The sequence below is a fragment of the Dendrobium catenatum genome, unplaced genomic scaffold (assembly GCF_001605985.2).
Source record: "Dendrobium catenatum unplaced genomic scaffold, ASM160598v2 fragScaff_scaffold_1557, whole genome shotgun sequence".
Lineage (NCBI taxonomy): Eukaryota > Viridiplantae > Streptophyta > Magnoliopsida > Asparagales > Orchidaceae > Dendrobium > Dendrobium catenatum.
In genome coordinates, this window is record NW_021320019.1 from 8872387 (window position 1) to 8887431 (window position 15045).

The following is a 15045-nucleotide window of genomic DNA, read 5'->3' on the forward strand; positions in this document are numbered from 1 at the left end:
TGTATATATTGTAACTCCCACCATGTAATGCGCTCTATATAATGTACATTTATACCATCAAGCCAAGGCCTTCTCCCAAGGAAGAGCCCCATTTGTAATCGACTTCAAATACTAGTGGATTCATTCAAATTGGGCCACGCCCCGTGATTTTTCCCCATTTTCAGAGATTTCCACGTAAAAACTCTGGTATCTCTTATGAACGCTACACCAGCTCTCTTATCTTATTGTGTGCTTGATCTTCATACAATGTTAAGACGTTAAACTATATATATTCATCTACCGCCGCGAATACTCCAGGATGCAACAACCACATTATTTGCAACGTTAGAAGCAATGCAATAATATTTACATTATTGAATTTTTCTAATCAATATTTGACTAATTTGATACTGAAGACCAATGTAAACGTTGATTTTTTAGTAGCATGTTAGTCATACTAAGCATACCAACATCATTATGTTTTCCTTCATGAGAATTATTAGAATCTTCAAGGTCTTGCACATTCACTTGCTTGTGTACAAGTTATGCTAGTTTATAAGGAGAATTATTTTTTTAAAAAATTTAGTTCTAATATGACTCTAAATTTGCCTTTTTTGTAATGATAATGTATACTATAAAAAGAGCATAATTGCAATACTTTCTATAAGCTACACCTGATCACATATAATTTTATAGGAATCATTTTTTTATTAATTTCTGAATTTACATATGTTGTGAAACAGGTGTTCCGCTATATCTCTGAATTTACATAAAAAATGAACAAAATGAGGTATTAATACATTGCAGGAATCACGTTCATTAACAAAGATAATACAGGAATCTTATCATTAAATAAATAAATAAATAATCATTAACATAATCGTTTAATTTTAGTTGCTAATAGCATTCTTACCACGCTAAGTGGTCTTTTGGAATTAGTAGGAAAGTTCTACAAAAGGAAAACTCAGATGGCACTTGCATTGCTGTCCTTCCGCCCTGCAAGAATTCTGGAGATTTGCAGTCCTCTGCTAAATGCCTGATTGAAAAGTAAGCGAGTCTGAAACTCTGAGACGAATGAAAACCAAGACAGAACAGCAACAGGTATCAATATGATCAGTCCCATTACGTATTCATATGCCCTTCCCAATTCCTTGATTGAATCCCAGAATCCTAGCTTCTTCATCATCGGCCTCAGCATTTGACCAATCTTAGGATAGAACAAAAAAAAGGTCAGCTTATGTTTATATATCCTTCTTTTTATTTTTTATTTTTTATTTTTTTGATAGGGGCCACACAAACGCGAACTCCATTGCCATAAATTATGACGTCCACTCCAGCGCCCCTTCAACATGCAATGAAGGTCGATAGTCTAGGCCACAGGCATTGTTGATCACCCGTAAACAGGGAGCTATTATTCTGTGCGGATACCAGGCGGTAGAATTGTCCGGTTAAGAGCTCGGATACCGAGCGTGGTACATTTTTGGGTGACGTGGCATATTTTTATTGATCTCTGGATGCCCTCTGAACTCCGCATAGAATAATAGATCCCGTCTAGGTAAGTATATTATGTTTATGTTTATGTTTATATATCCTTGTGCAAGTAGGATTGAGATTTTAGGTTAAAGATTGAAGAACACTCTAAAATTGTGTTGATTTATAGCATGATCCGATCCTGAAGCCAAGTCTGAGCTGAGGCTAGATCAAATCGAGCCAACTTGAAAGCAGCTAAAAATATATATATAATATGCATATGGATATTATACACAAGCATTTATGCATGTTTTAAAAATTAAAAAATGTGAGGCAAATAAATGATCCTGAGCTAGCTCGAAAGTGGGCCGATTCAAACCAACTTGGCTCATAATCGAATCAATTTGATCCACGAGCCAGCTTAAATAGCTATGATCCAATTTTGAGCCAATATTGGATCTACTCAAAATCAGATTATTCTCACCCAAAGTGTGAGAGAGAAGCTTTAGTGGTGGAGGATAAAAAGAGACTAACCAGAATAATGGACCATCCGGTTGGCATGAAACCCAATATGCTGGCAAAAACATCAGTTATGGTGAGGCCACAAACTACAAATAGGACAGTCATGACAGACACAAACCCAAGGAACAGAAGCCCCTTGAGAATTCGGAACATGAGCTGAAAATCTGTGCCAAATCTCCTCCTTCCCATGGAAACCATCTGAAAGATAACAAATGTAAAAGGGTTGATTTAATATTTGAATAGAGAAGGTAAGTAGCATGAAATTCAAATCAATTGGTTGATCTCATTTAAAGTTCCCACCTTTCCAATTCACAAGCTAAAAGTGATTAGTCTAGTTAAATTTAAAAATGATTGTGTATGTTAACTCATTCAGTGATTAGAAAGAATACCTTCAAAACTAACAGAACAGTCAACATAACCAGCCATGATAGTGCATATACCTGAAATAAAATCAATCATGAATCAGGAATAACATAATCACTTAAGAATTGTTACAGTATGTTAACAAGGCTTTGTTTGGGATGACTTTCTTACTGCTTCTTAAAGCAGTTTTTTAATACAAAAAATTTAATCTTTGGACTAAAAAGTTGCTTTAAGAAGCCACAATAAAGCCATCCCAAACAAAAACAAAGAGAATAATACCAAAATGCTTCTGCTATGATGGGCGATATCAAGATGATAGACAATGCCGTATTGATAGATCAAGAAGCGTAAAGCAAGGATGATTTCCAGGACCATTCCGCGAATACTTGTATATTTAAGATGTTCTTGTTCATTTGCCCACCAAGATTCCCAGCTTCTATCTTCTGCTATCCCGATCCCCCCGCGATTTCCCATCCATTTCTTCCAATCAGTCCAGTCATTTACAGTCTTTTCCCACTCAAAACCAGAAGGATTAAAGATAAAAGGTGCAAATAACCATGAACAGACCAAGAACCACATGGAAAATGTAACAAAAAGGTAGACAGTGGAGCTTCGGTATGTCTGCCCATAGACTTTATACACAACTAACAACATCATCAGCTCTAAGCCCTTAACGAAGTGACTCCGAGAGTACAGACGATAGTTGTCGGCGAACTTCGCATGAAATACCACAAATCCACGACCAGTTGCTCTATATTTGGCACCACCGTGTAATATGGTTCTCCCATAGTAGTGGGCTTTAGTGCCAAGTTGGAAAGTGAAGAAAACTGAAGCAAGCTGCAACTGCATTATGATAAATTCACCAAGAGCTGTGCGAAATCCTTTCTCCAAGCCAACTTCCATTACCATAGGCAGAACCATTAACAGACCTAGCTGAAAAACAGATTGAGAAGCAAGGGTACTTTCAAGAGGCTTGATGTCCTGCACAATAGTAGGATTCTCCAGAATTGACTTCTCTAAGCCACTCATTACAAAATATAATCTTCCATATAAGAACACATACACAGTAAGTACGGTCACCTGGAAAATCAGAGAAAGCAAATATAAGAAAACTTGGTTTCAAAGGAAATATTTGAATGGAAATGCAACAAGTAACATCATTTTAATTGTGCTGCCTATTTGAGTCAACCATTTTAATTGTTCTCGCACGCATCAACTACAAAAAAGAATGCGTATAAACGCATATCAGCATATCATGCTAATTGTGCTGCATATAGAGCACTCAGTTTCTCTTCAATATAGAAAGCATACTCCAACTCCATTTTTTTATTTTATTTTGTTACATACAAAAATATTTATTGCATTGATGACCATGGGAAGATCCCCATATAGTCCAAGGTGGGCATTCAAAAAAAAAAAAGGTCTATATGGAGGTTAATTTGACTCCCCTAAAAAATTATTTCGCTCATCATTTAGGAAGAGGAAGAATCATTGGTTGAAGACACTACAAAAAGATAATGTACTTACTTTCTAAGTTGTATAAAGTATAAGTAAAACTTTATCCAATGGAAAAAGAAGTGTTTTATGATTTATAAGTTGGGTATAAAAAGAATTCTAAGAAATAAGAAAAAAATATATATATAATTTCTATACAAATAAATCTTATTTTTTTTGTTGGCTATTTTTTTCAATCATTTTTTATTGCATTGCATTGAAAATGAATTATTTTTTATTAATTTATGATTTTATTTTATTTTATTTTTGTTATTATTGTTGTTTTGTCTAATTAATTAAAATTTTGTCCACCATGAAATAAGAAGATGGATCCGCCCCTGTAATGATGACTATGTTATATAGTGTGACAATGTTGTCAATGCTTGTATAGAAACTTGTAACCGTGGGAAACGCTATCAAAACCTTGAATTTTCAGTTTTCCATTTTACCAATTATAAGTGGCTCTATGAAGAACGGATATACAATCCACCCCAGCCAAGGCTAGGGCTGCTACAGGCCCAAATCTGCATCCTAGTAGCAGTGCAGTTTGGTTCCATCATACCATTTGCCTTAAAGTCAGATATTCTTAATTAAAAAAAATTATCTCCAAGATATCAGCAAAAAAAAAAATCTGAGCACTAATAAAGAACTTGGCAACACAACCAAAACAAGATCGCAAAATTATACCTTGCCCTTCAATCTCCAAAATGCTAATTAATGTTATGAAACAAAGAAATATTTCTTAACAGAAATTGTGTGGCGAGAACAAATTAAACATACCATGCTACTGAAGTAGAAGCCAACTGTTGTGAAGTAGAAAGATAGCATTCTATAAAAATCGAATCTCCGACCCAAACGATAAACATCACGACTTAGTGTTTGCTCTCCATTCCCATTCGCAACTTTTGCCTCAAAAAGTGAAATTTGATTCATGCCAACATCACGTCCCTTGCCCACCTGCATATATTCTTTGTGCACAACATTTCCTCCACGCAAAGTTGAGTTGAAACCTGCAAGCCAGACACGTTATTACTCATTACAATAAACAATGGTATAAATGTGAATGCTCACAATTCATACTCACCGGAAAATATATCCTCACTTAAATTAATGGTCTTAGAAGCCTTGCTTACGCCACCTCTCGTGAGGTGAAATATTCTATCAAAGACATCAGGATGACCATAATGGAACCGCACCCTATAACAATGCATAGTTAAAACAGGAAATAAAGACATAATAAAGGCACACTGCATAGGGTGGTTTCATTCAGGAGAATTAGGTGCATGGCAATGGATGAAGTTAATGCCTCTCTCAGATTTAAAAAAATATAACAATCACTTAACTGAATGAAATAAAATATATAAAAAAACCCTATATCCGGAAAACCCAACAGTAACAGGGAAGTAGAGCATTAGATGTCAATCAATAGAAGGCATCAATTTACAACTCGAGGTATAAGATTCACAAATTATTCTGCTGATCATTTGATCTACCTAGAATTGTGACCTCTTGGGTTGACCGATAACCTGGCTTTGATTGAGTTTGGGCTGGGAGAGGCGCTTGGTTAGCTGAGCTAGAAGTGAAAGATTCAGGCTAGTTGAGTTTCAGCTGACGTTGGGCTCCATATAGAGCCCAATTGATGCCTTTATATATATAGGTCAATTGCATTTCCTTTGTCATACATGAATAACTCCACATATTTTAAAAAAGTGATAAAAAGAAGCGCAAAGCTAAAGTTCTCTGCGGAAGGAAGCATACTTTAGAGGGTTAGCCAAAATTCTTTGCCCAATAGTTACAAAACTAGTTTCCTGGTTGGACATGAACCAAGCAAGAGAAGAGACGCTGCAGTTCAAAACAAGAAACATCAGTTTAAACCCCCCCCCAAAAAAAAGACCGAAAGTAGGAAATACAAACATTTTATAATATTGTATCAAATAAATCTTGAAGTAGTCATCAAAGAACTTGAAGAAAATGAACCACTAGAAAAATATAGACCAATTAATAATGAGAGGTAGAAAGTTTTTTTAGTGAGGGCAAAAATTTAATTTTTCAAATATTCTCTCAACTTTTTTCATCCGAACTTAAGACCAACTTTGACCGTTTAAAAATATTTATATATAAAATTATCATTTTAAAAAGGTAAAATATAAGTTAATTAAAAACTAATAATTTATAATATCAACTCTTTATATTCTGGAAGAGTTTTATCAATACAATCAAATATTTCTTTATCAATATAAATGATTAAAGTATCATTTATTTATTGATCTTCAATTCTATTTAGTTGATTTTTTTAGACTAGAGATAGCAAAAAAAAATCTTTCATTTTATATTGTATTTATATTAAAACAAATTCTAAAACTTTTAATTTATCATTATAAAATATGCAACAAATAAAATAATAATTACAACCTTCCGGTGAATATATGTTCACGAAGCCCCACTATTGTTGGCCGACGTTGCCCATGGCGAGATTTAAAAAATTCCTCTAAAACATTTCTAATCTTGAAAGCCTCTTCGAGATAGTTATCCTACAAAAGTGCAATGAGTCAACTATAATTCCACTATTGTAATCAAACATAAATTGATCTATGAAGATGTAAAAGTGGATTTAACAATATAATCAACACCAAATACGGCTCTTTAACATTGGAATGTCAAAAAGCAAATAATCGAAGCAAATATTGGGCTACCAAAGCTAAACCCATTTGGACATGAGTAAAGGAAAAACAAAAGATTGCCGATAAATCTAATGTGGGACGGAGATAATTAAAAAAAAAAAAAAAAACCTGATTCATGTCGATGGTTTGAAGTGCTTCCCCTCGGGTGAAAATTATTGCATGGTTTTGATTTTCAGGCTTCCCTTCACCTATATCATTTGGCCTTCCAGGAAGTTTGATGCGATAAATTTCCTAATGTGGTCAAGCAATTATGATTAATGAGGACAATTTGAAATTAGTACTTTAAAATTACTGAATAGGATGGTCCTAGTTGTATGATTGCATATTATAACTGATGAAATGCCTCTGGGAGGGGGAGGAGTCACTTTCATTTTCAAATATCAATCATGTTATGTAGTTATAACTGTATCAACAAGGTGGCCCATACATCAAGTGCAGATAGAGGGAGTAGTTTTTGATAATGACGCTAATGCAATGCAAAATGGAAATGTGTCAACTATTAATTACCTCATCCAATTTGTCACCTCCTTTAACAAGAACAGAATAATAGAATTTGTCTGATTTCCCACCAACTGTCTCTTCTCTTTCATCTATGTAGGCAACTCGTAACTGTGGATACCTGTATGAATTTCCATGGAAGGTGGACTGTTTTCAGAAGATTTTCCCAATAATGACCACACATAAAGATATAGGCAAAATCTAGTGGCTTGCTTTAGCATAAGGTTTAGTATATTCTGGTAGCAACTTTTATCTCTCGCTTCACCCGATTTTTTCTGCATCCCATAGACCTGGCATGAAACAACGTAAGTATACTTCATATCAGTAATAGCTTGAGCTTTTGCACCATAGGCCATCTCATCCTGATACTGTTGTACTGGGTTTGTTGCTCTATAGGGAATCAAACTATCTGCAAAGCATTTGAACTCAAAACTTGAGAATATTATAAGTTTCTCTGATGGAGTATCACAAAGTAATCTCTTCTTGACAACAATGATATTAAAAAACAAAACAACCGGATTTCCTAATCAAAGACATCTAGCAATAACCAACCCTGATCCTCTGGCATGTCCAAAAAGCATTGCAGCACAAGCGCATCCCTGTAGTACATCATTCCTCTCACTGATAAAAGTTTTAAAAAATTAGTACAAGCTAATTAAAAATATTTGCCGTGAAGGCAGGACTTCCAAGCAACATTTATGCTTACCTGTTCTAGAAAGTGTCTGGCCTCTATAAGATGCCCACCTACGTACATCATCCATATGTTCCTTGAGCTTTTCCTCATAAGTTTCATCCCTTTTGATACTCATTCTCTCCAGGAAATTTCTCCATTCATCTAAAAGGGTACAAAACTAACTAGGTCTATAAATTGCTTCACTAGTACAATAGAATAATTTTCAGAAATATTGATACTATGTCCATCCGAAGTCACAGAGAGCAAATGATGATATGAGGAAATGATCATTCTAATTTCTCAAATTTCAGTCATGGTAGAAGAAATATAAGCAGGAAGCAGTTACCTGGATATATTCTCTCTAAGTAAAACAAAATTGATATTCCATCCTCATTCTCTTTTTTAAGTTCCTCCTCAGAATAAAGAACATCTTCTTTGTAATATGGCGTCAATACACTACAGAAGATAAGCAAAAAAACAAAAAAGTTTAGCCACCAAACCACAATAAGGAAGCAGTCAAATGCCCATAAGTACATGCATGAAGCATAAGCATGCAATTAAGCCAGAAGAAAACAAAAGCATGTTATCTGTAACTGATGAATTTATTTCTTGAAGGAAAGAGGACAATGCTTGCCAAGCAAAAGAGCAGATAGCTGCGGTAGTTATTAATCAAGGAGGTGTTGATTAATTTTGGGAAAAAAAAACTCACTTTCACATATGAAAGTACGTTCAATATCAAGCAAACTTCATTAATATAAGTGAATCATTACTTTTAATGAAGTATATCACAAAACACAAGTTCAAACACGCTATTGTCAATGGGGGGAGCATCAGCAACAAACATTTGAACAAAAAAAAAAAAAAAAAAAATTACATGCAACCCAACCTCATATGACCCTACGTGGCCCAGCCCATCTTCCATCACTTAAACATGTCACCATAGCCCTCACTGCTATTAAAAAATCAAGTTAGAATTTTTTTTTATTTGCATTTCTCTTATTCCTCACCTTCTTTCTTCTCTGTAAAATGTAAGCCTTATTAGACTGATAGGAATTACTTGGTTTGCAAGTAACCCTAATCCAAAACAGTAAAAATACAGCAGCAGTTTGCTGTCCCCAGCAGAAAAAACAGCAGGAATATAGCAAGAAATAGGGAAATTGGAGAGAAAAACACAAGGAAAGACTTGTATTTCACTAGCAATCAAGACAAAACAAAGAAAGATACAACGTTCTTCGATTCGAGAGGAAGAACAACTCTCCACAAGTCTCTAGCAAACCCTAGAGCTCAAGCGCACCAAGAGATCTCAAACTTCTCATTCAAATTCCAGATGATCCTAATTCCCCTCCAAATCTCCTAATTATACAAATTCCTCATAAAGGACAATAATGGACTTCCTAAAACAGCCCCTCATTAAAAAATCTCCCTCCCAAATTCAATTTGAGCCAACGTGGGGTTCACAGGGAAGTTCCGCCCCTTTCTGTTTTTCCGCCTGGCATAGTATCGGACCGGTCCAGTGGGGACCGGTCCACTCGTAACATAGACCTTCATTCTCTCTAAAATCATGTGAAGGTCTTCCCTCTCATTGCCGCTAACACTACAGCAGCCTTCTCTCCCTCTCATCATCCTTGTCTTTAGCAGACCAAACCAAAGCCAACCTCTTTCATCATTAAGCTGAGAAGCCGTCTTCCTCCTATGTTCCCCATGATGACTGCAATTGGCATCCCCTTTCTCCTTAGTTTCTAACTTTGAATATTAAGGGGTTGTTTGGTTGGCTAAAAAATGAATGTAGAGTAAAAGGAATACTTCGGAGTTATTTGGATGAGTGAAAACTGAAAAGAAAATTCAGGTGAATGATTTTTTTTTTAAGTAAAATAAATGTAATAAAAAGTTTAAAAATGATGGTCGATGGCTGGCGACATTCAAAGGGTGGCAATGGTGGCCGGTGGCCAGTGGCAGTGACCGACGGCGGGTGCAGTGGCCGACGGTGGTGGCCTAAGGTGGTTGGAGATGGCTAGCGGCTATCTATTCTGTTTCATCTATTAGTAAAAATACAAGTCTTTTCTCCACGGTTTTCTCTCCGATTTGCTATTTTTCCACTGTTTCTTGGCTGATTTCTGTTGTGGACAGCAATTTTACATTGGATCTATTTGGTTTTGGTGAGAAACACTTGGAAATCCAAGTGTTTCCTATCAAATTGGTATCAGAGCGCGTCGATCGAAGGGGAACCAATGGCCAGAAGGAAAGTAAAAATTTTGGAGGTAGAACTTGGACAACTCAAAGTAGATTTTGAGGAAAAGATGACTTATTTTCAAAATCAGATTGCATCCGTCAATGAAAAGATGGATAGAAGGTTCGCCGCCTTGGAAGACATGATGAAGAAGTTGCTTGAAGCCAAACCTAAACCGGCGACATCAGAAGCAAAGGAAACTACCGGCGGCCGTGAAAGAGGTGGGAACCCTAACACATTTAGGGGAATGGAAAATCCAGAAGTGGAGATCCTAGAAGGAGAAGACAGAATGCCTCATCTAGAACCACTTTCTAGGGGGGAGATGAGCATTGGCTACGCAAGAAGGGATGCTGAATTTGTAAGGAGATGGGATGATTTCGATCGCCAGGGTGCTGATTTTGAGAGAAGAAGAGAGGATTTTGAGGAAGAAATTGAGTATGAGTGCCGGAGGGAAGAGCGTGATGATTGGGGGGCACCTCCTCTTCGAGGAGTGAGAAGCTATGGAGGATTTAGGGAAAACGGGGGTGACCCGAAGGTGAGAAAGTTGAAGATGTTTATTTTTGAGGGCGAGGATGCCCATGGGTGGATCTACAATGTGGAGCGATACTTTTCAGTCAACGGATTGACAGAGGACGAGAGACTGACGGCAGCGGCACTATGTTTGAAAGGGAAAGCTTTAGCTTGGTTCCAGTGGACGATAGCATGGTCACTAACAAAGCAGCTGAAGAAAGTTATCAACAGCATCCCATCCTTCCACCTTGAGGACAAGGTGGATTTTCGGGAGGGGAGTATTGTTAGACCGGTCCAGGGGACCGGTTTTAGGAAGAAATTTTGAGGAAGATTAGGAGGGAATTTGAATGTAGGGACTGTTTAGGGAATTCCTTTTGAATTGTATGCATTAAATAGTGGATTTTGCTAGGGTTTGGGCATCTTGAATTTGGCTGAGATTTGAGATCTCTTACATTTAGGTTTCTTTGGGCTCTAGCGGCGTCTAGAGATTTGGGAGAGATCGATCCTCCTCTCGAATTGAGGATCAATTGTATCTTTTCTATTCTGTTTCATCTATTAGTAAAAATACAAGTCTTTTCTCCACGGTTTTCTCTCCGATTTGCTATTTTTCCACTGTTTCTTGGCTGATTTCTGCTGTGGACAGCAGTTTTACATTGGATCTACTTGGTTTTGGTGAGAAACACTTGGAAATCCAAGTGTTTCCTATCACCTTCTCTCCCTCTCATCAAATTTGTCTTTAGCAGACCAAGCCAAAGCCAACCTCTTTCATCATTAAACTGAGAAGCCGTCTTCCTCCTATGTTCCCCATGATGACTGCAATTGGCATCCCCTTTCTCCTTAATTTCTAACTTTGAATATTAAGGGGTTGTTTGGTTGGCTAAAAAATGAATGTAGAGTAAAATAATACTTCGGAGTTATTTGGATGAGTGAAAATTGAAAAGAAAATTCAGGTGAATGATTTTTTTTTTTGAAGTAAAATAAATGTAATGAAAAGTTTAAAAATGATGGTCGATGGCTGGCGACATTCAAAGGGTGGCAATGGTGGCCGGTGGTGGCCGGTGGCCAGTGGCAGTGACCGACGGCGGGTGCAGTGGCCGACAGTGGTGGCCTAAGGTGGTTGGAGATGGCTAGCGGCTATGGGCTCCGAAAATTCACGCCCCGGCCTCTCCGCGGATCCCTCTCTTTCTTTTTTGGGTCATCGAGGAGAGTTTTAACGTTTATATTCCGAGGCAACTTTTCAGAAGGCGGTTTGGATTTGAAATAAGACACAACCCAGAGATTTTGCCCTCATTTTACAAGGAATTTATTATCTGAGTTTTGGTTTTCTATAGGCATAAGCCCTTATAATTAATTACCCTCCCAATAATGAGAGAAAACTTTCGATTAAGCCTAATCTTCAAATAGATACATAGTATATGGCGTATAGTAGCAGCATGATTTGATATTTGATAAATTAATATTTAAAATTAAAAATTCACCACGCACTTAAAGCGTATGGTGGGGGGAATGATGATAGCTCTGATCAAGATCCCATGGTTCCGTCGTCCCAGGTCATCATGGTCTCTAGTCTATTTAGTCTAAGGAGGTAGTCAACCCAACTAGTGGTGTCAAAACGAGTCAACGGGTCAAGTCCGGGTCCAACCTGGATTGACCTGGTTCTACAAGGGTTGACCCTCACCTGACTCGCAAACCCAGACATGGTTGCCTTGCTGACCGATGCGGACTATGGTGCGGGATCGCCCATTAGCGTTGTGGCATTGTGCTGACAGCCGCAATTGAACCAGATGCGAGGCTGAGGAGAGATCGTTAGGGGCTGGACTGTGCCATTCGAGGCGAGCAGCGAGCGCGACTAGTGAACATGCAAGCGCGACTGGCGAGCCTGCGAGCGTCCGAGGAGAGTTGACTGGCGAGCATACTAGGCGAGCACAGGTTGCACCACAGTAACAAGCTAGGTTTTCTCCTTTCTAGGTGAATACGGGTTAACTTCGGGTTGCCGGGTCAACCCAAATCCGACCTGGTTTTCGATACATGTAGGAATCTCAAACCCGAACCCGACCCGTATGGCAAATGAGTATATACATGAAAAGGTTGGAGTAGCTCTAGTGGCAAATAAGATTAGAGAGAGTTGCCTTAGATGTTTTGGCCACATAAAACATCAACTTTCAGATGACCCTGTTAAAAGACTAGATCTATTAGATCTAGTAGAGGCATTAAATCCAGCCTATGTTAAAAAAGGTTGAGGTATGCCTAAAAATGCTTGGTTGGAAATTATTAAAAATGACCTTTTTTTTAATTAGATTTAACTGAGAATTTGATTCTTAATAGGAAACAATGGAGAAAAGGGATTCATGTAGCCGACCACGCGTAGTGAATACAAACTTGTTTTTGTTGTTATTATAGCTTTGTAGGAATGTAGAACAACTGCAAAGGAATTTTCCTTATTAATAGTGTTAGAACCGGCGGGACCGGTTCAATCAAACCGGTCTCCTAAATAAGGCAGACGAGTGGACCGAGTGAGAGCGCCGTCGAGCAAACCGAGCAAAGTAATGCGATAACAGGCGAATATGCACGACTCCTCAAGAGGGATAACTCCATTTTGCTTTGTTGAGATAAGCTAAATGAGAGAAAACACGAGTTGGGAGTGGTAACCGTGTGGAAGAGAGGAATTGGAAGAGAGATATATTGTGCAAAAGAGAAAAGTTAAGGGTGGAAATTTTTTCTACTGTTGAGATATTCGAAAGATTAGGACTCGTCAAGAGGAAGAAAAAACGAGACTCCATTTCTGACAATGGGGAATGAGCAAGTTGTTTAAATTTTCTAATTTCTTGAAAGGATTGAACATTTCACTTAAATAACTTGCATCTTTTACCTCATTATTTTCCTCTTTTTTGTCGAATCAAGACTTCCACCAATTTGATTTCCCTATAAAATTTTGGACAGCTTCCGCCTGTGAATGATGGTTCAAGTATGATATTTTATTGGGCTTCATTCAGATGTCATGATTATTTTTTTTTAAATAAATGTTAAAATTTGCGTAATAAAAAGGGTGTGCTAGAAGCTTGCCCAGAAGGCCAACCTCTCCATCCTACCTACTCAATCTCAACTCCACATGCACAAGCTCTCATGCTCAACCCCACTTGTTTAGCTCTATTGGTGCGCTGGCTCATCTCTGCTCTGACTACTCGCACACTGATGCGGGCCGCCGCCGACCGGCAGAGGGAGGGTCAGCGACCTCGGAGAGCTCGGAAGCGGTCGGGAAGGAGGGCCGCGTCGGCCGATCTGTCGAAGGATCGCGCGGAGGGACGCGGGCGCGGAGCGTGACGCAGATCGGAGCGGGGCCTTCGGCTTGAGCGGAACATGGACCGGACCGGTTTGGCTCGGGTCAGCCCTGAGCTGGGCGGTTCAGTTTGGGCAGCCCACTAGCGGATTTGGTTTGGTCCTTTGCTTGCTATAAGTAGGGATTAAGGGGGGATTTCTAGGGTTATGCAAGATTTGAGTTTTCTCTTAGCCTCCTTAGTTTCTTTCTCTTGTTTTTCTAGGGTTTGTAGTGGGAGACCTTGTCCTTCTCGAAGTGGACAAATTGTATATTGTTTCTCTTGGATTTTGAATGCAAATGTTCTTGTTCTTCCTCTCATCCCTCTTGTGTTGATTTTTTCTTGGATTTGGAGGAGAAATTTCATCTTGAAGGAAAATTAGGGCAAACCCTAATTTGTGAAACCTAAGGCGTATCACACACACTCTGTTTTACTCTCTCTCCTCTCACTATTTATTTCTCTTTATCTCTCGCGCCCTACCGCCGCATCTCTTGCCCTCTTAAATAGAAAAAAATGCGTGACATCGATAAAATACATGACACCCATAAGGTCATGTGTTACAAATTATACTAGTGATGCTATATATATATCACAACTAGGACAATAAATACATTTGTTTTTAGTTATTTTAAATTAAATAAATTTTAGATTATTACAAATTTTATGGATAATTTATACATTATTTGTTCATATAGATACCATATTAAGGGAAGCAACATTCAGAGAATAAGTGTCAAGCTAGTTTTTCAAGGTTGATATTTATATTTCTCTTTTATAGTAATTAAGTTTACTTTTTTAATTTTAAGGATTATGATTGTTTTACACTTTGATTTGCATTTAATATTGCAACTTTATTTAAAAAAAGTTTAATAACCATTGACAAACCTTTCTCATATTGCTATGAATATTAATTAGAAATCATCTCATTTAAATAACCAATGAAAAAATTATTTTAGATTATCTTACAAAAATTATAAGGAATATGATAATTTGCAATACGTGCTTGTATGTTGAAAGATGTATTTCAACCTCATATGATGCTGGCTAAAGATACTTGTACTTGTGCATAAAATTATTACCTGCCCTCATATAGCAGACAATGCTCTCGTGATGGGTGTACTATATCATAACATAAGTCATTCATTTCGTGATAAAGAGAGCTATTCTATGATTATTCCTTTGTTCCACCAATAATCAAGTTACAAATGTATTTATACTAACTATTCTTGATAAAGCGATATGTTATGAATTACTCAATGATATGCTTACATATTGTGTTCTAATTTTTGAATTACTATAATTTAAAAATATAAT

At 37.4% G+C, this 15045-nt stretch overlaps 1 protein-coding gene across 2 annotated transcripts in view; it reads right to left on the bottom strand.

The window, feature by feature from the left end:
• Positions 1 to 776: 776 nt before the first annotated feature.
• Positions 777 to 15045, bottom strand: part of LOC110113558 (callose synthase 7) — a 49146-nt gene continuing 34877 nt past the window's right edge. For both annotated transcript variants that reach the window (XM_020846193.2, XM_028700586.1), the window contains 14 exons: positions 8027 to 8136; positions 7714 to 7842; positions 7560 to 7628; positions 7221 to 7416; positions 7017 to 7128; positions 6618 to 6740; positions 6241 to 6359; positions 5587 to 5670; positions 4913 to 5025; positions 4609 to 4838; positions 2614 to 3414; positions 2361 to 2411; positions 1984 to 2169; positions 777 to 1186 (listed from right to left, as the gene is read on the bottom strand). In XM_020846193.2, coding sequence (XP_020701852.1) covers positions 944 to 1186; positions 1984 to 2169; positions 2361 to 2411; positions 2614 to 3414; positions 4609 to 4838; positions 4913 to 5025; positions 5587 to 5670; positions 6241 to 6359; positions 6618 to 6740; positions 7017 to 7128; positions 7221 to 7416; positions 7560 to 7628; positions 7714 to 7842; positions 8027 to 8136 — 2566 coding nt within the window. In that variant the 3' untranslated portion in view covers positions 777 to 943. The remainder of the gene's footprint in view (positions 1187 to 1983; positions 2170 to 2360; positions 2412 to 2613; positions 3415 to 4608; positions 4839 to 4912; positions 5026 to 5586; positions 5671 to 6240; positions 6360 to 6617; positions 6741 to 7016; positions 7129 to 7220; positions 7417 to 7559; positions 7629 to 7713; positions 7843 to 8026; positions 8137 to 15045) is intronic.